This window comes from Athene noctua, chromosome 1 (genome assembly GCF_965140245.1).
Source record: "Athene noctua chromosome 1, bAthNoc1.hap1.1, whole genome shotgun sequence".
Taxonomy (NCBI): domain Eukaryota; kingdom Metazoa; phylum Chordata; class Aves; order Strigiformes; family Strigidae; genus Athene; species Athene noctua.
In genome coordinates, this window is record NC_134037.1 from 182,793,196 (window position 1) to 182,818,528 (window position 25,333).

At 39.7% G+C, this 25,333-nt stretch overlaps 1 protein-coding gene across 4 annotated transcripts in view; it reads right to left on the reverse strand.

Annotated features, from left to right (window-relative positions):
* Nucleotides 1-25,333, reverse strand: part of FRMPD4 (FERM and PDZ domain containing 4) — a 416,031-nt gene that overhangs the window by 352,065 nt on the left and 38,633 nt on the right. Inside the window, exon 1 of one of the 4 annotated variants that reach the window (XM_074907150.1) lies at nt 399-531. The exons of the other annotated variants lie outside the window; for them this stretch is intronic. Within the exon in view, the coding sequence (XP_074763251.1) occupies nt 399-442 (44 nt within the window). The 5' untranslated portion in view covers nt 443-531. Of the gene's footprint in view, nt 1-398; nt 532-25,333 lie in introns of those variants that run through there. 4 annotated transcript variants of the gene reach the window in all.

Sequence of the window (25,333 nt, forward strand, 5' to 3'; positions counted from 1 at the left end):
CTTTCAGGATCTTTCAAATGCATTTGTGAAATAAATAAATGCTTGCTAAAGCAGCTAAGGATTCTTAAAACTTCTCAGAGTGTCAGCATTCTTTAAAGAAAGAAAATGGCTGATTTCTTTCCTCACTTTCTGAAGTTCACTGCAGTTCTATGGCATTTTCAATAAATTATCTAGGATGTCTGTGTTACCGTTTGTTGAAATGCTACTTAAATTAGTTTAATTCAAAGGTCAAACTATTTTCAATGTTTAACTAAGTCATTTCTAAACATGTCTTATCATTAAGGGCACAGAAGTGTGAGTATTTAAAAACATATTGCCCTTGCAAAGTATGCATACATTTAAATATTTATGTTCCTATTAACTTAAAATATGAAGTACAGATGTATTAGCTTACTCACTGAATCACGGTAAAGATTCCCAATGGGTTATCATAAACGTCCATTGTATTTAAAGTTGATGGAAGCAATTGGCAAAGAGAACTGCTCCTGGGACTCAGCAGTCTTGGTCAGCAAATCTGTGCCTCTTCTCTTGCTCTACCCTTTACATACATACATGCATGCAGACAGCCCTCCTCTGTATGTCTTGCTCAGCTTCACACAGTTCAGTTCTCCACATCAGATCAGCTATTAAACCACTAATGTAGCTGTTGGTTAAGAGCGGCACTGGCCAGTGGCCGGGAACATGACAGGGTTCTGCTCCAGTGACGCTCCCACATGCCAGTCCATGTCAATGACACTGACAAGGAGGATCAATGTGAACATTGCAGTCCCATGGTCTGGGATTTAATGATTTAATGACAATTTCTAAAACTGTTGGGTAGCTTCACCTTGAAAAAAGCCTTGAGATTAACTTTAACAAATATAAAAAAGTATTTTTATGCAGCCTGCTGTAAAATACAGCAAGTGCAACGTGTCATTTCAGCCTAATTTTAATGATGTGTCGGTGACTTCTGGTGTAAGGAGAGACAGACAGAGTTGAGCTTCATTTTCCTTGCCTTTGCTGGAATTAGTATTTGTATAATAGAATATGACTTCTGGGTTTGTAATGAATTAAAGGTTTCTTCTACTTCTGCAAAAAAGAAATGACAGTGAAAGACTCTTTGTCAACTAAATCTCACAGGATGAACAGTACAAACCAGTCCACTGAACCCGATAGTGTGTTCAAAAGCAACAATATAATAATTTTCAGTGCCTCAATTTTTCTCTGCCCAAATGAAGAACTCTGATTTTCAGAGGAGGATGCCTCTAGTTTTTGAAAAGCAGGTCTTTTTAGAGGTCTTACACCTCCAGAACTTAAGCATCGTACAAACACCCATGAGAAATACAATTTCTTTATGTAAAGAGGCCCCATTTCCTCATCAATCTGCACTGCACTTTAAACATAACTGTGGTAAGACTGTTGCTGAAGGAATAACAAATTATCCCCCAGTGATCCTCACGAAGAAGACCTTCAGCTGAGTAAGTCTGATGACATTTGAGGATGTCAAAGGGGGTACTTCCTCTGCCAGCCCTCCAGTGCCCCCACTCCAGGAGCACAACACTGGCACGTGTTCATTCAGGCAAGGAGCAAGGACAGCAGTATGGTGAGGCTGAGTGACAGGCTCGTGAGAAGCTGTGGCAGAGTGCACCAGCCCTTACTCCCAGACTGCGGTGGGTGACAGGAACCGCTGTGTCCAAGTAGATGAAGAAAAGCAAAGTGAGAGAGAGGAGTCGTGGATCTGGTCATCGAGCTGAGTACCAGTCCTGTCCATCTTGGGCATAAAAGGCAGCTGTCATGGAAATGGATGTGCTGAAAGCAGTTAGTTAAATGGCACCCCCATTTCTGACAAGCTAGACCCATCTGGCCTCCCACAGCTCTCACCTTGGCCAAACTACAAAGTGTGGTGTCTCTCAATGAGGGGAAAAATTCCTGCAGAGCAGAAGTGCAGATAGGTGGATCAAAGATAATTTCAGAGAAACTCTAATGAGCAAGGCCAAGGATTCATTGCAGGCCCCAGGAAGACCAAGACATCAGAAGAGAAAAGGGTGTGCAGTGGCTGCAGTGGATAAGAGGGCACACTTGGAAAATCCACACCAGGGATGTAGACCCTCATTGCAAATGCAAAACTGACAACACGCTGGGTTTTTGTTGTCCTGCCCAACTCATATTTTCACACAGTGGAGAAAAGAAACGGAGAGCATTCTAAATCTTTCCATTAAAAAGTGACAATGGAGAGCCCAGAGTCTTAGCTTTCAGGACAGAAGCTGAGCACAACCCAGTACCAGCGCTGTTGAAATGCATGTCTGCAGGGCCTGTTACATATCAACAGGATGCTCTGGCCTATTTGCAAATTTATGCTTCGGGCTTTCTCTTGGGATCACAAGAGAGGTGAACATCTCCAGTTATGCAAAGGACAGACAGGATTTTTTTTCCTAAGGTAAGCTTTGACTCAGGCTAAGCAGACCTGTCACAAGTGTAATTGCTGCTTTCAAAAGGTTGGTTTGAATACATGACCTAACAGTAAAAAAAACCTCCAGGGTAATAAAAAACTCCAGGTGCAGTATGATATAAATATGGGGTTGGGCATCATTTCTGAACTCAGATCCTAGCACTAAAACTAATTTGATTTCTGGCAATGGGAAAATTGCTAACAGAACTTGGAGAGACAACAAACATAGCTACCTATATTCACTATTTAGCTTGAGATGTGCAGGGCTGTATTTCCAAGTGAGCATCATTCTGAAGGACTGGCTACAGATTATCATTTTCTCTAAAACTCAGGTACAAGCTACCACTAATTGGACTTCAGAAATCAGCAACCACTTTTGAAAACACGAGTTTTCATCGCAAATTCTGTGAGTGTTTTTGGAGATTTCCCACTAATTCGACAGGCATTAGAACATTTATTTAGGCTGTGTTAGTTTTCACATCTCCAAAACAGGAGTAAAAGCTTACATATCTAAAAGATTATTCAGGCAATATTTGTGGAGTAGTCTGAGGGATGATGAAGTAGTTACCCCATATGGTTTCCTCACATGTGCAGTTAAACTAGATAATCTGATCACTTACACTCCCATGTTTTCTCCCCATTGCATGTGTTTTAATTGGATCTTTTCCTTACTCACTTTCTCTACTCTTCTGCATAGCAGGCTTGCTATTCCTCCATGCTATATGTAAGGCATGCTGCTGAAGTTGTTCATGTACTATTAGACACTGAGTTCAAACTCATTAGTCTGAAGGAATGCAGTAGATCCTTTCAGAAATAACATGATACAAGATGAGATAGGTCTCAGAAGCCAACCTTCAACACAAGCAATTTCCCCACTCTGGACTTCCTTGTTCTAAAATCCCAGCAAGAGGAACACTGAAAGAACTAGGGAGGGGAAAAAAAAAAAAAAAAAAAAGGGACATGTTAATTTATTTGCGCTTCTCTTGTGAATAAACTAACGCAGAAATAAACCAGCATTTAACATAATCCTTTTCTCTCACTACACTCTTAATAGCATCTTGAGAAGCATGTCATGAACATTTGGGGCCAGATGCTCATCTGGCGTGAATTGATGCACACACACTGAAACCAGTAGAGCAACGATTATTTATATACACTAGAAGTTACAACAACTGGTCCTTAATAAAGGGTTTCATAGATTATGTAACCGGCAATTCCAGTACAGGATTTGTTTTTAATACGATTGACTTTGTTGAGATAAACATGTCTATAACTTTAACTTTGGAAAAGATGTCATGCTATTTAAAAAAAAAAAAAAAGGACAAAAATCAACTAAAACCACAATAACGGTGTTCCTAGAACTCACAAAAAAATTAATTTCTCCCTGACTGCCATGTCCAACATTCTTCCATTTAAACAGGAAGAATAGGACCCATCTTACCAAGTGCAGACTTTTAACCTCCTCATCCAAGGCTCTGAAATCATCAAAGAACAGAATAAGGCACCCATAGGATGTAATGCACCTTAGCTTCACAGAGGTATGTTTGGGTCCAATGAATCCTATCATAAGAGTAGGGATAGCCATCTAAACTGAGGCAAGATGAAGCCTCGTCCCAGTTCCTATGTCTGGTTATGTTACAAAGAAGGCAAGCGCTTATTTTTACTCTACATCACTTTCACTCCACTGCCTGCAACATGGGTTCTAAGGATAAGGTGTGAATATCATTTTGTAAAGCCAAAGGCATGCTTACTAAATAAATAAATACATAGAATATTGCTGATAAGTTGCCAGTTTGACTGTACTGCTAGAAAGAAGATTAACTACTGCTTTACAGGAATTATTAAAAAGCGAGCACTTTGCATGTTGTGTCAGTGACTCAGGTCTGACGGCATTTCAATACATAGAAGTTTCTATTTCAGTAATCAGTAGTTCATGTATGGTGACAATACCATAGGACAATTACTAAGTAGCATGATAGGGAAATTCAGTTCAGAAAAAATAGAAATACTGGGAACCTTATTTAAGGGCAAGAAAGGGGTGAATTTTTCTACACAACAGCTAACCTAGACATGCTCTTGATCTATAGCTTCATTTGATCTTGGTGACAACCCTCATAAACAGGGCTCATCTCAGCTAACATCAGATGTCTACAGTGCAATTGCCTGTCTATGCTAGTCACCCACTGCTTGCTTCCACAGCAGCTTCTAAGATGTGATTCATCTGACCTAATTCAGCTGGCTGCATTACAGATAAGATGAATAATGCCTAGAAGTGTCCATTTCTCTCCATGACTACAAAAGGAACTCGCAGTGACAAGCTGGGAGTCAGAGGTCTGCACTGAATGAGGCGGACCCCAAAGTAGTGTCTTTATCATTTTCTATCATCTGAGCTATTCAGTGTGTGGTCCTGCAGATGGCAATACTTCGTGTAGAATAAAGAAGAGCTGGAGCCGGAGAAGGAACTCTGAACTTTATATTTAAGCGAAGGTATGTGTCTCAGAGCCTCCCCTGAGGGACTATATCGAAATTGCATGAAAACAAGATGTAAACTGATCTTTGGTGTTACGCTGGTCTGCCAAACTGCCAGTACCAAAAATTGCTGTTGTGTTGCAGCACTCCATAAAATTACGCTTGCCAGTGTGACTGAATCTGGCCTTTCAGAGGTTTGGAAAGAAGTATTTTGAAGAAAAACTTTTACACGCCAGAAAGTATAGTCTTACCATCAACTGAGTAAAAAACATGCTCTGGCAATAGGATAACAGAATATAATTTTTTAAAAAAATCCTAGCACCCCCCCTCCCCCCAAACCCCAACACATTAAGACCCACGCACTGAGTTTGGGCATAATCTGATATTTTGGGTAGACCATGATGTTGACTGTGTTCAGCAAGAGTCCTCTTCCCATTGCTTATCATGTTTACAACCCCTGTCAAAACTTTTCATACAGTGTTTCTCATTTGCAAAGTGGGCTCCTCTTCTCCTTCCAAGCTCATCTCCAGCCCTGGCTGTTAGTGAAAGAAACTGAGAAGTGGAAAAGACAGGGATGAGTAACTGTGGGCAGACTGGGAGTGCTGGAGCTTTGGGCATGTCCCAGGCTCACTGAAAAGAGTGGGCAGAGCTGGAGAAGTGCAGTGATGGAGCTAATCTTGAATCTATGATTCGTTTGGAATTGCGATGCATTTGTTTAACATTCAGCTTATGTTTGACTTTATTGATGTTTGCCTTAAATCAAGTATTTTTTCTGCACTTGTTATATCAACAAAGCTATATAAAGCATTTGTCATCCTTACAAAAAGTCTTCATATGCTACTATTTGTCATCTTAAAACCAGTATAATAGATAAGTAAAACAAGTAAACAGACTGATTTTCAGGTACACTACGGAGTTGCAACAAGTGCTTATTGCTATACACATTCCTCAGTTACTGGGAAATGTACAATTAGAAGAAAAATTCAAATTGTATTTTTCCAACCTTGTACCTGTCCAATAAGAGCTTATGATATAATCCTGTGTGCAGAATTACATACAACTCACTGTGAATATGCATGGCAGAATCAGTCTGGGGTACGTAAAGGAAAATGAGAGAAGCCTTGGTGTTGCCAGTAGTGTTTAACAATTTTTTTCTGGTTTAGAGACTTAGATGTACAGAAATCCCAAATAATAATTAACTTAGACACATTCCTTACTGCCTTGAACAAACAGAAACTGACACCCTGCTGTAAGCAAGCTGGGACTGTGACCCAGGAAGTCACGTCCCACCAAAAGATTTATATCCACCCCAACACAATTTGGCTAAAATTTGCCTCAGCAACCAGAAGAAATAGATTATGATCAAGGTTAAGCAGTTCACAGATGGTTTTTCAATGACTGACAAGGCAGGTCTGTTCAAATTAAAGCTGGGGACAGTCACCATCTGTCCTTTTCAGTGGCTACTAGCTCCTTCAGTGTCTGAGCTGCTGTGGCACCTGAAATGTGTATCCAGAGTCCTGTCACTGAGGAGGCGAATGTCCAGGTCTTGCATGATGCAAGACTGTCACACAGGCTCACACCTTGTTAACTCCTATGCATGGACCCTGAGCACGGACATGTTACGTCAGCAGTAACGAGCAACATTCCTCTTTTGAAAATGGCTAATCAACAACCCAGTCAAATTGCAAACACTTCTCATGAACAGTAATTGGGCTAGAGGTGATACACATAGATATTATGCTTTAGAGTTCCAGTAACCCAAGAAGGCATAATTAAAAATCACCTGATCCAGACATAGCAATACCCTGATCTTATTTATTTATGATTATACCTAATTTCTCTCAAGGACTTCCAATGAGCCATATTCATCATTCTCATTCAGATGTCAGAATAATGACTACTGTGGAAATTATAGGGCATTAAAAATTATGTTCTTAAACTCATGCGTATTTGGAGTGATGGAACTCAGCACTGTCCTTCTGTCTGCCAGGAAAAGGCATATTTCTATTTTGTAAATAGATGTGGTTTGTAGCAACTAAGATATCCAGACAAGCGATGTCCTCCCAGCTGGATGGGAGATTCCAAAAGCAGCATTAAATAACGAAAGGGAAACCATATGAGACAAAGATGAACATGAGCAAAGGCAGTGATTTGTTGAACAATTACACTAATTACATTACTTGTGAGGGTTTGTGAAAAGTCCCATAGGCCAGTTCACTTGCAACCAAAAACTGATTTAGGTTAAGGAGAAATTTCACTTCCAAGTCAGTCTCAACTCCAGGGAAGGCAAATTTCAGGGTAGATTTGTTATCAGAGATGCTTCCCATGCTGGAAGGCTGTGTAGGGTATTTTGGCACTCAGTTTGACAGGTCAATCTACTAACCAGAAAGTACTTCAAAGTGAGACAGAGACTATCAGCAGCAAAAACCATCTTAGACAAGTATTTAACTTCTCTGTATCTGCCTTTTAATGGAGTGGCTAATTTCTCATGTCTTCCATTTTAATACTATTTTTGCTTCTTATGTATTCTTTTTTTTTTTTTTTTTTTAGTATAAAAGCAATGTCAGAAAATGCTATCCCATTTTCATGAGGAACATGATCCTAAGTATGAGTGTTGGGCTCACTGACCATTCCCAGAGCCATCTACAAGGTGACTGAGAGAGCAACAAGCACTCCTTAATCAGGTCACATAGCTACCCAGTGGCCTAACGGCACAGGAGACACTGGTCACAAGCTGGTGTTCACTGGCTGGTGCTGCTTCTTCCACATGCTTCATGAAAGCATGACCACATGCTGTGTGGACAGTGCCTCAGTCACAAAGGGTCCTCCAAATGTGAAGATGATCTATTGTAACAAAACATGGCAGACCATAAAGATGCATTTCTCATTTTATCTCCTTCATCTCTTTCGCATCCCACAACAATAGAGAGGCAGTGTCAGCATTCTTTATCATGCATCTGTATGTGGCAGCACCTTCTCTGGAGGAAGGAGGGGACCTTTTTTGCATGTTTCTCCTCTCTAATGCTCTAACCCTTCAGTAGAGCATTTTCATATTACCCTAGTTGTGTTGCTTACTATTTTAGGTAATCACACAAGTGTGCACACATTAGCTTAGCTAGGCCATTTCCCACCAGCACTAAAAGCCTTCTGCTGCACACCTCCTTCTCCCACTCATTCCTGCACTGGCCTGGGAAGCTATTCAGGCAAAGCAGCAGCTGAAACATAATATTTTTTTAATTATTAAGAACTACGTGTACCAGTAGAGATGTACTACTGTAAATCAACGTGAGCACTGACCTCAATGCTCTTCACCCTAAGCAGAGCTCACTTCCCAGACCTCATCTATAGAAATACTGCTTTTTCCTTCTGATAAACATGAAAATGTTTTAGCTTTTTTTAACTTGGGATTCATGACTGTACAAGGACTTACTTATCTTTGAATCACTGCCTATCACTCTGTTAAACCACAAAGCATCTACGTCTGCTTTCTGATGATAAGGCTGATTTTCAAAAGCAGTTAGCAATTTGAGGGGCTTTAATGTGGGATGCAGGAAATCAGTCTCCTTTACAAAACTCTTACAGTGGTTCCTTCCAAAAATCATTCCCACTGAAAGAGCCAGCTATGGGCACCTTAGATGTGACAAGTCTGGAATTACAGACTTTACTGAGATTTGAAACTTTCTCTCTTCATTATTGTGAGAAATTACTGTGAATTACCATGGGGAAAAACTACTCTGAGGCTGTAGATCTCCAGTCAAATTTGTACCCATGCTTGATCTCGGCATCCTCTTTTTTTCCCTATATATTCAGTTTATGTGCAACCTAGTTTTCTCCACTGAAGGTTGTGAATAACAGATGTAACCTCATTGTCCTTACTGACTTCACTGAGCTATAATTGAACACTACTTTTTGTACGCTCTCAGCAGTGTTGCTTGTATACTGCAAGTCATCTAAGTACTAATATTGAATTTCTTCCATCAAAAACTAGTCCCTAGGGGCAAAACCAAACCAGAAATAATTAAATTCATCTAGTAAACCACAGGCTCATTTGAATAACATTGCCTTCTCTTAATGCTGTGTGTACATACGGTAAGCATAGATCATCACAGCCTGGCATCAGCTCAAATGCCTGTGAAGCCAAGATGCTCCATTTTGGCTTCACAAATAACTTATGCTTTGAACAGGAGAGAGAAGAAATCTGAGTGTCTTTATTTTTTCCCCAAGTGGAAATGCCACATACTCTATTGCCAGTTTTTTCAGACAGCGCTCTGCTTTCCGTTTGAACTCCTTTTATATTGCACTAGTTATTTTTTATTGTTTCCAACCTGTCAGAGTGAAATGACAGTAGTCATGTCAAACTGGTTATACATCTGATTGAAGCCCCTTCATATTTCACCTGAAGCTCAGTAGTTTTCTTCTTTCTGTGCTGTTTGCAGGATGAACCAGTCCACAGGTATTGCATACCCTGGGATCACTCTTATCTATTGCATGTCTCAGAGGTACAAGTGCTGACTAGCAATCTATGGGATTCCACTTAATATTTCTCTTCAGTATGACACAGCTTCTCATATGGATGTTTCCCATTCACTAAGTTATTAATCTTCCTATTTAACTTCTTATACTGCATTTCTTCTAGCACATACAGTAAGGTAGGCAGAAACCTGCAATCAAGTGGCATGTATTAAGGGCCTCATAGAAATTTAGGTCTGTATATAAAACTCAGTGATGAATTCCTCCTCTTCTATCTTCCTTCATCTCTTGACATAGAAAAGTTTTTACAGTCAGAGATTTAAGGAAAAAAAATCACTATGTGCTTGACTACTGCAAAGTGGGATGTTTTTATTTTTAAAATTTCTCTTTTTCAGCTGTGCTACTTTGTATTTTGCATATGAATAAAAATCATGAAGAGTTACATATCACACCTTAAATATCAAAGATGACAGTCAAATAATTGAAACAGAAGGCTCTGTAAGTCACTCTACTGAAAAACTTCTTACTGTAAACTGTGTGAGATAAAGGAGAGTACCACTTACTGAATCAAAGGAAAGGGAATCTTGCCTTCCAGTTGCACCTCTGTGCAAGTGCTTCAGTACATAGCTGGATAACTCCTAACTTTGGTGTGTTTCAGTCTGTTTCTCCACAAAATGGAAACACGTACTCACCTGCCATATCTCACAAAGGTAAAATATATAAAGGTTTCTTTCAAGGAATTTCATCAAAAGACAGCAAGTAAGTGGTCAGTACTATTATTTTTATCGTACTTAAAAATCTCCATATGAAGACAAGACAATGTAGCTTTTCACTTACATGTCATTCAGCTTATTTAATGTTTTCCATTAGTTTATGTGTGTTTTGGATGGAATATGAATGCTGCCTCACTGATAAACCTCTTTGTTTCCCTGGGAGGTAGTGGGACTGCTGCATACAACAACATGCCTCTTGTTCTAGTTGAGAGAATTATTACAGGAAGAAAAATGAGAGTTACCCTTTACTGAAGACCTGAAAACATTTTGGGTGGCACTAGTGTCACATCAGAGCACAATTAACAAATGTCACTGACAATGACAAAGCCTTCTTTAGGACTTGTACCTTCACCACCTTATCATGAAACAAAGAGCAGTCATCAAAGAGACACATTCTTATGCATAATGGTAGTCTTAGTTTATAGCACATCATTTGTATAGCTGTTTATTTCTAACAGCTGGTGAGCAAATGACTTTACTATAATGTTGAATTTCTCTCACTTGCTGAATATATTTCTCCACAGAGGTTTGATCCAAAGTCAAATCAAAGTCAGTCCACATCAATTTGCAAATAAGCATTCTGTTCTATGTTAATCCAAGGTCTGACTGACCATGCTCCTACTGATGCCAATGACGAATCTATGGTCCCATTTGGTTGTAAAGACAACAAACAAACCTGCTAGACAGCTAGAAATTTGTCAGAAGCTTGAATCCAAGAACTGAGAATACTTCAGAAGTTAGAGCTAAATTAATATTTTTAAGAAAGTATTCACATGCGATATGATGTCTCTAGTATGCAAAAGACATCAGAGGAACATAAACTACTTTGTGGAATAAACGTTAGATGGAAGAATGAAAAAGTTCTCAAGTTTCATAATGACAATTTTACAAATCATTTTGCGGAATTCTTTCTTGAGCCTTATTTGCTAGAGCAAATCATATATATTACTAGTGCATTATTCCAATGACATGGAATTGCTTAAAAAACTGTGAATTTCTTATAAAATTTTATGACCACAACATTAGCTATCTTAAAACTTCAAATTGTTAAACTTTATTAGAAACATTTTTTCAAGTATTCCAATCTACCTCTCCTTAGCTTTCCGAAGAGGATTCAGAAAGGAATTGCACCCAAGAGCTAGCTCCATATCTCCCCTACACTGTCATGATCCAGATTTCTCCCTGAGGCAGAGTGCTAATGCTGTGAGTCCTCGTCACAGCAGTGACTGAAAAAGGAGTGTGTCTGAACTCTTCTCCTTGAATTGCTACTTGTTGCAGAACTGCTGTGGCAGAAAAGTAGGGTCCAATACTGTATAACTCTAAATTAAGTTGTACATACCCTACCTATCTTCTTTGCCTAACCACAGTTCCCTCTCCTTTGCAAGGCAGCACTTTGTTTTTCTGTATTCCTTACTTCTTATTAACATCAATTTTCTCTTGCTGGTATCCCCTCTGTACTTCTGATGTCATTGTATCTGAGTTTTACTTCTCTGCCTTCCACAAGTAGCAGATATACCTGCTAGCCCTCCCAAGATGCAGTGAGAGAATGCAGGATCTCTTAATCTGCAATAATGGGTGCATCCATACTGTGCATATATGGCAGTCACAGGGCTGTTCAGCTTAACTGCTGTTCAGCCAGCAAGCCTCCAAGCCTGACCGCCAGCATGGTCAGAGCTACATACTTCAGGATGCTGCATGCTTGAATGCAGTAAGATGATTACCACGTTCCCTGGTGTGTCCAGACAGGATGTCTGTGGGCAATCTGCAATCTGCCAAGCTGATAAGATATGGACTGGAAGAAGAACATGCTATGTTGACTGTTGTTCGTGAGATCATTCTTCCACAGAGAAAGACGATATTTCTTTCTCTACAAAAGATGCTATTTCCTCTGTTCTTCAAATCTGCAGGCTGTTAAGATGTCTTGTGAAGAGATAGAAATCTTCCTCTAAGCATCAGTGCCAAGATTTGTTGTCGTGCTTGCTTCACTCTCCTTAAGTAGTGCGGCGATTAGGAGGAGATGTGTCTGTGTCCAAGGGAAATGCCAACACTCCAACTTACGCTCATCAGAGTTGATGACAAAAATCTTCTTAGGCATATTGAAATGTCAAGGTAGAAATTGTGAATTTTATGGAAAAAATTCAAGGCTCCTTATCATTCCTACAGGAAAACCTAGGTACCCAAGATGGGATGAATATGCAAACAACTGATTATTAGCAGTAACACCCTAAAAGACAGGCAACCAGTTAGGTAGGCAATAAATAAAGCTGTTGGACATCACTTCTGCCATTTCTCCTAGGGCTTAATTTCTGCTAGATAAGTAGTGAGCCACGCGACAGCTTCTGCAGTACAAATACTGCCTTCTCACAAGATCATCCTGGTGCCCAAGATGGCAATCCCCTATTAGAGGTTCTTCCTTGTGATATGTGCCAACTCTCCCTCTTAATCTCTAACAGTTTTTCCCATCCGTCATTCTATTCAACTAAAGACTACTTACATGCCGTAGTAACTAATGCCAAAATTCACAAGAGCCAGAAAAATTTTTCTTTTAATAGCTTTAATAGCTTGTACTGCTTCACTGGCTGTAAGTGGAGCTGGTATATTACAAGCTCAGTAAAATTTTCCAAATAAACCATCTTTTGACAAAACCCCTGTATTTGTTACTGAACAAAAATGGAAGGCCAAAAGTGTTTGCTTTCTTTAAAAAAAAAAAAAAAAAAAAAAAAAAAGGTGTGTGTGCCTTCTTTTTATTTAAAAACTACATACTAGAGATGAACATTATTGTTTTTAGGCTGAAAACCAAAATCCTTTGGACAAAGGCCAGAACATTTCAGCTGAGAACTAGCTAATGCTTCATCACCGTGGTTAGCAGATGTGACTGGATCCACACAGGGAGTCAATTTGTTCAGCAAAAATTGACATTTTTTCGCAGTCGCATTTCAAGTAGAAAAGAAACCCTGAAAATGTGGTGATAGATTAGAAAGAAATCATCCCTGTTTACAGAGGAAAGCCAGGTATGTACACATAGAATGGAAGTGGTAATAAAGCTCTCATGGGCTTTCCCTGCTCATTCTGCTCCCTGCTGCACACGGTCTGTCAGTCTCACCACAGGAGAGAGCAGTCAGATCTGTTGGATAATGGGCATGCAAAAAGTTGTCATTTCAAATCTTCTTTAAAAGTGTGTTAGCTTGTATAAACGGCCCCCCCACCCGGTGGAGGAATGCATTTGGTAAAGGCCCAAGCCTCTGCAAAACACGGTGATTCCGTGTGCTTGAGACACTTGGTTATTTAAAGGTTTACTGTATGTGGCAATCTCTAAAGAGCTCAGAAAAGCTCTCCACTTAACATGTCCTTCAAGACAGGAGCCAGAGGAGTTTTAAAAAATTTAGGAGGTGCTTAAAATTACGATCATTCAGTACATCTTACGTTGCTCTCCTCCTCACACAGATTGAAGTAAAGACTCTTGTGTTTGTTGTTACCTCAGCCCCCAGATTTAAGCTGTGTGCATGCAATTCATTGAGGTTAATTTGCTATATATGTGCTGCCAGTCAGGGAGACTTTCCTACAAAATGCTCTGACCGTCTTCTGACTCCACATCTTGGAATGTCCCAAGCATGTCCAAGCCCTGTCCCCATCCTGTGCAAGGGAAATCTGGCCATGTGGCCCAGAAACATGTGCTGCAGCCTGCTCACTGTTTGTTCAGCAGAGGAATGGCATAGTACAGCGTGGCATGACACGGCACAGCGTGGCACGGCACGGCAGCAGGGAAGTCCAGTGCAATCACTTCCGAGTGGTGCTACTCTAGGGAGATGCATCCACTGTCATTTATTTTATCTTACTGCCTAAGAAGAAAGTAATTTTTATTTTTTTTTTCTCTCTTCATCCTTTATTCCTTGCCTCTCCCCATGACAAACAGTAATTTTGCTTTTAACCGTAGTTTCATTCTGTGACAGTGAGGAATGCCTGTTCCCATGGGGCTGGAGTTGGGGATGTGGCTCAAACTCTGTGTGTCGCCAGGCTGGGGGAGCTCTGTCACTGAGAGGGCAAAGCTCCTGCCATAGCTGAGCTGCTTGCCTGGCATCGCCAGTGAACAAAATGCACAAGGGTAGAAGCGAAACCACTTTGCTTGTTAGAGATCCCTGTCCTTGCATGGCCTGGCACCCAGCAGCTGCCTGGCAAATCCATCTAGCTGTTGCAAGCTCTCCAGTTTAAGAGAGTATTAATCTGGCTGTTTTACATGTGTTGATTTAGCAATTAGTAACATTGCTGTCACTGACAACTCTACACAAGAGTAAAAAGTTAGTAAAGGAACAGAAATTTCACCCTTTCTCTAAAAGATGTGATTTCCCCCAAGGCAAAGGTAGTTACTGGGGCTTGTATGGGTTCATTACTGTTGGCTCCTAAACCTCTTCCCTGTGACAGCTGCAGCACTGGCAGAGCGTCAGGAGATCTTCTGAGCTCACTTTGGGGTGTATGATCCCTCAGGGACCACTGCCAGGCGCTGTGTGCTGGAGTGCCAAACAGGCCCCATCCTGGGCATTTGCAGAGCTCATTGTGGTTTGACATGTTCCTCTCTCTCCAAGAGCCATACACAATGCTGCCCAACAGGCCTCTCTTCTCTTTCTCTTTCAAAAGCAGCTCAAAGCCTGTTGTCACAGGTACAAGGCACTCGCAAGAGAATCCCTTAGGTGTCTCAGCTCCAACAGCTCCTGCACAAGATAAACTGCTGCTGCACCATGGAGGTGGTAGAGGAGGTTGGTACAGCATGATCAAGGTGGAGCCAGTTTTGATACTTTGAGGGATTGTAATCATCCCAATCCCAATGGTTTAGAAAGACTGTTGAAAGATCCAGTTCATTGCTTGACAAATCATCCAGGTTTCACCAAGCAACAAAATTCACCCAATCCAGACTGATGCTCACCAAGGTTTGACAGACTTAAAGCACAACCATCTTTGAAACAGACCGTAAAATCTTCTCATTTCATTTTTTTTTTTGTACTCTGGGAAATGGATTTAGAATAAACCAGATCTTCTCAAATACTCCATGTGCTTTGTGACTTCTGAGCACAAGGAGCTGCTCTGTCACTGGTGCAGTGGAATGGTGGCATTGCGAGGACAGGTCTATTCCAGCTTACCTTGTCAGCTCTCACTGTCCATGTTTTACAGCTTCCTTTTACCACCAGAATTGGACAGCTGCTTTGTTTGCCCTCCTATGACCTTAAGACATTAAGAACTCATGCATTTTTCTAATTATAACATCTGATTTTTAAACTTTCCACCACTATTTTAAAACTGCCCAGTCTCTTCCAGCATTTCAAACTACATCAGAGAAATACGTTTGCTGCTCCTTTTAACAGTTCTTAAATACTGATCATTTTTAATAAGCCTTATTGTAAAGCACCCTTGTGACTCCTAGCAAGGACACTGTATAAATGCACAGCTGTGATGATGTTGACCCAGTAAAAATGTTTTAGCATTTTAAAACCTGTAGTTGAAAAATAGGCAGGGTTTTATTACAAACTCTCTCTCATACAACATGCTGCTGTAGTAGTAGTAGTAGTAGTTTTAACCTCTTTTATTTTTTTAAATAAAGCCACAAGCAGGACCTGGAAGAAAAGGGTTTGGGGTGGTTGCATTTTTTTCATACTGAAGAGCTGGTTTTTTTGTGTAGGACTATGATCTTTTCGTTAATGGGCCAAAGTAGCGCAACATGCAATAATGGTTCTGTCATGTTTTCAGTGATCATGGCAGAATTTATTTCACCTCTCAGCATGAAGAAATAAATTCTAGTGGATAGGGAGTGTTCATTATTTTAGGCTTGACTCAGTACAAATATATATTAAAAAAAGGAATATAACTAGCTTCAGCCCACACAAATCCATGAAGCCAGATGTCTTTTTTTGCCTCAAATTCAAGTAGATCCTTTATAAACTGATGTGGGAAAAAAAAAAGCAGAAAGGGAAGTTTTAATTATATGCTACAATCAAGAAGGCATTTTACATCCCAATTGGCAGAGCTCTGACTGTGTATTTTAAGCAAGATGAAGATGACAGAAGAAGGCAGAGAAAAAAACCAGCTTCTATACTAGTTCTCTCGTGCAAGGAACAGCTTGATCTTATTTATTGTATAGTTTTTGCAAGTTCTGATATTTAGAGCCTGTCTTGTAACATCCAGGAAGAAACACTAAGAAGTCTTAACCATATTAGAATGAATTATAAATTAATTTCCTGGAGTCATAGCCATGGCTCCTAGAGGGATATTAACATATATGCCATTTCTTTTGGCACCTAATGAGGCTCTGTCAGATCTTTCATCATTAATCTTCACAAAAATTAGGACTGTGGGGGAGGGGAAATTCTTTCAGCATTCCCTCTATAATTTCATGCTATTTTTCCAGAAACAGGTAAAATATTATAGTTTTCTTTCTTAGTTAATTTGCTTTGGCAACTGCCAGACTTATCTAAGAGCTTTTTCAGTATATCAGAACTGCTAACTGTCAGGATCCAGAATTAATGCTCAACCCTCATAAAAATTGCATTTTGTTGATCAACACCATTTGACTTTCCTCCCTTTCTAAACAGAATAGTGATCTAAATAATCAGTTCTCTATGCTTCAGTACTATTACTGTGCAAATTTAACGTCCTGTTCTTGATAGTATTCAGTAACAAGCTTTTTAAACAGAGCTGCCTGTAGCTTTTGGCCAGTAGGTTTCACACAAAGTCATTCTGTCCTCATTTGTTTAGGTTTTGCTGAATGTAGAATGAGCATTAAACATAATCATAACTATTAGCTTTATGTATAAACAGTTTGCAATATTGGGTACTAAAAAATACTGGAGAGTTTGCTTGACACATCTAGTAATTGGTAATGTAACTACAAAACATTAAACCTGAAGTTTCCTGCTTTGGTAAGAGCCTGGAGTAAAAAGGGTAATGGTGCTTTTGGGGATACAAATAATCTCTGAAGAGTGGAGCTGTTAAGGTTTCCCAGCCTGTACTAGTAAATAGCACTACCTCTTTATTGAATGTGATTAATGAAGTGTAATGATTGCATAGTTACACACCGGAAGAGCAATCATAATTACTATTGTTAACTATAACAAAGTTTCACTCCTGTATGGAGTACCAGGTATTTGTTAACTGTTGGTAGGCATTTTAACTGATCTAAAATGGCTGAGGCAAACCGAGCCATTTGAATTCAGGTTTCAAATTTTCAGTCAGTATTCTTAATTCTCCGTATCTGCTGAATAGCTACAGCTTTGCTTAATTTGATTTAACCCTACAATCTTTAATATTTCTTTAAACATAATTGTTACAATGCTAGGTGAGATCTTATCCTTCTGTCAAAGAAGGCAGGTGGACCTTCAGGCACAGGGACTTGATCTTCCTTTGGCTTCCCTATCACTGACCTCATCTTGCCATTCGGGGATGCTAGACCTTGTAGTACAGTTGTCTGAAGTCCCACTGCCAACACTAACTGCTAAATATTGCTAAAAGCTTATGTCCTCCTCAGAAATCTAGCATCATGGATACTGTCATCAATTACTTCACAGTTTAAGAAACACTTTGACAAGTAAGGAAAACAAAATACTTTTTTTTTTTTTTTTTTTTAGGGGAGCATCTAAACAAGGGACACTTCTGCCACACACAAAAACAAGATTTAGAAAATGAGACAAAAATAAATCAATGTGCATGGAAAAATCCTTTTGTTAATACTTACTAAAATCTGAATGCTTTTGGTCTAATGACTCCTAAGAGTATCACAGTCCTCTCACCATTCCTGCTGGAATCCACTGGTGGTCAGAGACCGCATCTTCTTTTCACAAGAAGAGGTATGTTTTCTGTCAGAAACCCAAATTATGTGCTAATAAAACAGTTTTGTCCTAAGAGCAGTATTATTTTGTTGCTATACATATTTGTGAATGAGTTAATAAATCTGAAGAACTCCATAATGTTCAACTGGCAAAAAGATGAGAGCTAACCATATGTCTAGAAAACATTAACCAAATAGTTGAGGGATTCTCCACTTGCTGAAAAATATTTTCTCAATTCTCCACTAAAGAATATTTTTCATGCAACTGTCCTGTGTAGGTAGATTTTTACACCCATGTACAAAAGAGCTGACTTAATTTTACCTGTCTGCAATATAGGTGTCCCCAGGTACATGTTGCTTGTCTAAGGCCCAAATACACACGATGGAGATGTAAGTCCCATGGTCAGTGGTATCTGAATAACTGTCTTTTACCCAACACTTGCTGAATCACTCTCTAAAACTCCACTGACGCTAATGGGAGCTGAGACATCCATATAAGTCATAGCACATCTAGATGCTGGAATTATAAAATGTAGTGGGAGATAGTGACACACTGAAGACTCAAACAGCAAACCTCAGCCCAAATGTTCTTCAGTTTTGGTGGCTTGCATCCCTCCCTCACCAAATATCAGCACACAGTTCCCTTCAAAACAATAAGGCTTGGAACACTTACTAAGGATCTGCAACATCACTCTTCAAAGGCCAAATATCTAGTTAGCTGTGCGTCACATCCCATCTATTGATCCCATGCCATCTGGAAACGCAAGCTTAAATAGCTACCGTCGCCCATCGTGTAACTTTGAAAAAGTCAAACTGCCGAGATATTTCATGTCTCTGAAAGTGTTACTGGGAAGAATACAACCTGGCCACAGGAATGTGGGGTACAGAAAAAATAAGAATTTGTTATGCCAGTGGGCAAAATTGGACCAGGGCACAATAAGCTCCCTTAAGATAATAGATGATAAAAGTAAAAGAAAAAAGGGTCAAGAACAGTCAATAGCTGGAATAGAGGATTAGGCATAGAGCCATTCCGGTGGATTTGGGCCAGATATAGCCTGAGGCTGTGCTTAAGCCGCTCAGAGTTGGAATGTTTAGATGTTAGTTTGAATGGCTATAAAAGTTTAATTAATGTCTGAGGGGCTTGGGGAGACAGATGAGCGGAGAATTAACATCCAAAAACTGTTTCCCATAATGAAACTTTATCAGTTTGTCATAAAACTTACAAAAGCAAAGGGAAATATATGAAGATTTTTTCTTTTGTTAATATAAGGAATATGAAGAATATTAATATAAAGAATTATTTAAATTATTTTGTTGATATAAAGAATAAGTCAAAGAATTATATAAGGCTCAGAATTGTTACTATAGCTGTAATAATTATTTCATAGCTTCATCTATTTTCTTTCCAACCTAAGAGGTTTATTTATAAGTATCTTTGCCTTCAGAATACTGTGATCAGAAGGAAAAAGCAAATCTGCACACTTGTGTTTTTGTTGCGCAGAAGACTGAGAGTGCATTTCCCTGACACACCATACCTCAGTGTGCTGAGCTCAGTAGCAAAACAACTGAAGAGTGTGAGGACGTATTTTGCAGCTGCACAAAACATTATCAGTCTTGGTGCTTTTGACATGTATTGATCACCTTCTGTGGTCAGGCAGAGTGTTGCATAGCTGACTCTGCATGGCATTTGTATATCTTCCTGCTGCGGCATTCAGCACTACTCAGTTCTAGATAACTGATATTGTACCCTTAAGTCATTAGCATGTTTTGGTAAGGTAAATATTTCATTTGCATTCTTATATATGGCATTATGAATGCATTCGGTACACTATAATACCTGAAAATCCCCCCACATACACAAAAATGCATAATACATGCAACCCATTACTTGTGCACATCCTCTTCTTGTGTCTTGAAGATTTCTACCAAACCTCTTTGCTTCTGCATGCTGGCTTACTTCCACAGCAACCTGCTAAGATAGTTCGCATGTCCCTCACCTTCAGTCAGATGCTGTTAGCACAATCAACGAGGCTCTCTGTCCTTCCGAAGCAGAAAGTTCTCTTTGCCACCCGGAGTAACACTGACCACTTAACAACATAATAAAATAACACTTAAAATAATCAGGGCAGGGAATATTCAGTCTTGTATCATAATGAGTTTGTAAGATTGGATTACCATTTTGCCCTTCATATTCGCTAGAAATGGGAATGCTATGCTACTGGAAAGTGGAGATTTACTGTTTTCCAGAGTATTCATCCGCACTTATTTTACTTCTTCATCTGTCCCCCAGGACTCCCTGTACGTAGCTGGCTGGTTGCCTTAGTTTCTGTTAAAACAATTATGTAATGTTGTGTGAATGTATCTATTACGTGGTTAATGATAGTAGAAACATACAGCCTTGGATGGATGTATCTTTTTTCTTCCTTAAATCTAAATAAATACATGGAAATCAACCTATTTTTCTTCCTTATTCTTCTCAGTTGTTAATAATGACTGGAACTCAGGGAATTTACTGGACTTCCATATTTTAAGGCATATTTTTTCACTTGTGATAAATCTTTGTGTGTTTTCTTTCTGGGGCAGAATTGCAGGCTCAGCCTAGAAAGGTTCAATTAGAAGTCATGCTTGAAAAATCAAACCCACTTTTTTTTTTTTTTTTTTTTTCCCCTCTAAAATGCCTATAGAAAGGCACATTTTAATTACAATCATTTTGGAACAAGCATGCTTCGATATTGGATACTTAGGTTATTTTTCAAACATCTGAATGAGAGCGACCTGATTTTCACAATTGCTAGTCATTTCCCATAACCAGTGGAATCCACCGGGGTTCTGAATTTTTTTGCAGTTTAGAGAATTGGTCCTTTCCACATAAAACCCAAATATTTGTGCTTGAAAAAGTGGATTTTGTTAGCAGGAATGTGGATATGTATTCTAAGGGCATTTTGAGACTTCTAATGAAGGAAGAAATCAACAGAGCACTACTGGACTGCTGTGGCAATGGTTGTATTACGGTGTGATAACTCAGCACTAGCTGCTGATTCCTGTAAAAGTAAGTTTATATGCAAACATATATATGTCAGCATGTAAGTAAGGTAACTTTGGTTTGCAGCTAGTCTGGAAAACAAAGTTTGTAAGTGTGACTTGCACGAATCCTTCCTCATCTGTAACTGGAGCTATGCAAAAGTAAAGCAAAGTTTCTGTCATCTCCATCTCCAATGGGAAGGTCCAGTCCTCTGAACTTCCCAAAGCTTGAGCTTTTCAAATATACCCTATTTGGAAGAGAATACACAGTGAACAGTGTTTGGGTGCTGCTCACAGAATATTTACAAGAACCAAAATAGTAATTTGGATTTTTCCCAACCAATTGTTTTGAGGTCTCTTCAGTTCTTAATTAGAAGTCTGGACACAAATGGAGACATCTCCTACAGACTTTTGAATGTCTATAAAATAAGAAAAACAAGGCATGAAACATCACAACCTCTAAAGTCCAAGCACTGCATTATGGATGTTCCATTTCCAAAAAGGAATGTCACCAGTAGCAGTGTAGCATTTTAGAAAATCCTTTCTCATTGTGGAGCACTGGAGTCTAAAGGGCAATGGGAGTATTGAAATTATCTGCTTGGGGCCATCTCCAGTCTCCTCATCAAATAATTACTTTTGGTCATTAGACTTTTTTAATATTGCTGCTGCTTTGGATGACCTTTTTATCATTTACCTACCCCTTATCTATGCAGGGATAACTTTCAGGAAAAGTGAAGAGATGGTGCCTGCAATACTATTTTAGGACCCTTCAGCTGTCTCCTGTGTGAGATGAGTGTCCAGGTGCTCCACTTGCAGGACCATTGCTTTAACTGGTCCTGGAGGCATCATGGCTATAAATCCTTGTGTCTGTCCAAGACACTGCTACATTACTCATTACAAATTCTGCCAACATCTTTAAAGAACTTACTGGGGAAACAACCCTTCATACTTGCCTCTGAGGCAAAAAAAGTAACATCTGCTCATTTCTAGTGTCTACTGATATCCTTACAATGAACCAATTCATTATTAATGATACTATATTTATAGCAAATTCAGTGGAAATCAATTCATTAGCCTGAGAAGTTTTGCTGCATGACCATCCCTAAAGCCTTATCCTGCTCATTAATTAAAGTCAGGTTTTGTCACTAATTACACTAGGAGCATGCCCTAAAGAGAATTATGTATAAACCCTGGCCATTAGAGCCTACAGATTAAACTGAAGAAGAATTGAAACTCTCCAGACCTACTGAAGTTCTGTTTCAAGTCAAGTTTTGTCTGTACCAGCTTGAGGGAACTTTTTGTCTGTTGCCTTTACGCCAGTAGCTGCAGAAGTGGTAAAAATGCTTTTTAATCTGAAGGACCTCAAAATGCTTTACAATCAGAAATCACTTCAACACGTCCTGAAGTGCAGGCTCCTTTGTCTTGAGAGGCAGCAGCTGCTCAGCTGTGCACAGCAGCAGCAGCACACTGCAATTCCAAAGTGAACAATATCAATTATGACTGAAACCACAGGGACAAATTTAGGCCAAAATAATGCAGTTGCCCAAACGCACTTGTGCCCAGAATACTGTCCCCCAACAAATCCTCACAAAGACCTGCCAACAGATAATTGATCACTAGCTTTTTTTTTTTTTCTGCCAAAATAGAAGGGGGCTACATCCACAGCGTGCTGCAGCACAGACCCTCCCACTGCTTCATATCTTGCTTAAAAGGGAGGTGTACAAAGCCCCATTGAGATCCTTATTCATAAAAAGCATGTGGATGTACACTTCACTTGTTGGATCCAGATGCACTTGACAGGACCTCTGAATGGCCAGATAGTGCAGGTGCAGCACGCCAGCCCTGAGGACTTCTTCAGAGAAGCCTCAAAGCAACACCCACTGCTCTAATCCTCCCCCGAACTAAAGGTCAGTGAAGTCATGTCTGGTCAACTGTGCCATCCTGGGGCTAATAAATTAATAAAAGACACCTGTAAAGCTTCAGCACAGCAGGTGACACTGAATGCAAGCAGAAGCCTCCAACCCTCCAGGTTCATCACTCATAAGCACACTGCTGCGCATGCCTCTGCAGAGTCACTGGTAGGGCTGTCTTCATACCTGCCCAGCGCTAGGAAATAGCTGTCTGTACCTTTGCACATGTAACCTAGTGGTTACACAAGCTCTGCAACAAAAAAAACCCTCAGGCTTCACAGAATTTTGTAAACCAACTGCAAACATCTTTAGAGATGAGAAAGAGTTGTTCAGTGCTATTCATGCTATATAAGAGAAAGGAAATGAAGCATTTTCACACAAGTTCATCCCCAAAACTAAAGACTTTACATGTGCAGGGTGGCTGTTATTAGCCACTATTGATAATAGTTAACAGAGCTCTGCAAAGAACTATTGAAAGTTGTTAACAGAGCTCTACAAGAACCCAAATGTTAGCAACCTGTACATTTATTCCATGCTTGTATTTTTATGCTTTCTCCCAACTGAAACACATTTTTCATTAAACCAGTCTCTCCTGAGGTAGAGCAAGTAATAGCGGCTTGCAACTTGTATTTGTTCATTTTCCAACAAGATTGTAGACCACCGTAATGTTCTCTGCATGTCTAACTTACTAAATATCCTCAAGGATGTAAAACATCTTTGTGATGCAAAGAATCATATATACTTAATTAAAAGCCAAGAACGATCTGTTGGAAAAGATGCATCGAGCTAAAATGATTATTTTCTGTGCATACTTTTTTATGCACAATCTACATTACTTTTAGATTTCAGGTTCAAATATAACCTTTGTTCTTACGTCACTGATTCAGTCTCTCAGTGATTTAATCTTTATGATCATCCCAGAGGCACTGATAGCACAATCGCAAAAACATCTCCTTGTGCTTTGCAAATGGGTATGTATGTGATGCACTATCAGAATCGAGGATTAGGCTGTTAAGGTTGAAATACAGGATTAGTGTATGGCTCTTGTAAGCCACATCAAGTTTACATATGAAGCCTACGTGTAGCAGGTTGGCATGCTCTTAAGCAACAGTATGAAATATTCAAAGTTCATTGAACTTAAAATATTTCAGGCTGTCTACACGGTAAAAGAAACTTATTCCAACTCATTACATCTGGAAGAATAAATCTTAATCATGTTGTTGGCAGACAGTCACAGGGTAACACACAGCTGAGAAAGACTTTCCAAGTTCTGAAAATTATTTTTTTTCTTTTAGCATAATCAATGTTTTTTTTAATATCAATAATAATGCATTTCTTCATAATGATGGCATGGTTACCTTACTTATCCTTAAAACTTTTAAGTCTTTAGCTGTGTTCCTTACTACACTAGCATTCAATCTTCATGGAAATAAAAGGGTTTCATATCTTTAAGATAATTATTATTGCTGCACAGCAGTCCCAGAACGCTTTTGATTAGTTACCTTGATACCAAAATGATATATACTCCTTAATGATAGGTAAAAATCCATGTGAAAAGTATAGAATCATAGAAACATAAAATAATTTGGGTTGGAAAGGACCTTTAAAGATCATCTAGTCCAACCCCCACCATGGGCAGGAACATCCTTCATTAGATCAGGTTGCTCTTAAGCCCCATCCAGCCTGACCTCAAAAACAACAATAGGGCATCCTCAGTTTCTCTGGCCAACCTGTCCCAGTGTCTCACCATCCTCATCATAAAAAAATGCCTTCTTATATCCAACCTAAACGTACCCTTTTTCACTTTAAAACCGTTGCCCCTTGTCCTGTCACTATGAGCCCTGGTAAAAAGTCTCTCTCTATCTTCCTTATAAGCCCCCTTTCTATATTGAAAGGCTGCAACAAGTTTTCCCTGGAGCCTTCTCTTCTCCAGGCTGAACAACATCAACACTCCCAGCCTTTCTTTAAAGAGGAGGTATATTCCAGCACTTTAATCATTTTTGTGGCCCTCCTCTGGGCCTGCTCTAACAGGTCCATATCTTTCTTGTGCTGAGGACTGCAGAACTGGATGCAGTATTCCAAGTGGGGTTTCACCAGAACAGAGGGGGAGAATCACCTCCCTCGACCTGATGGCCATGCTTCTTTTGATGCAGCCCAGGATATGGTTGTCTCTCTGGGCTGTGAGCACACATTGCCAGCTTATGTCCAATTTTTCATCCACCAGTATCCCCAAGTTCTTCTCCACAGGGCTGCTGTCAATTCATTTATCCCCCAGCCTGTATTGATACCAGGGATTGCCCCAAACCGGTTATAGGACCTTGCACTTGGCCTTGTTGAACTTCATAAGGTTTGCATGGGCCCACACCTCAAGCCTGTCAAGATCCCTCTGGATGGCATCGCTTCCCTCAAGCTATCAACCTCACCACTCTGTTTGGTGTCATCTGCAAACCAG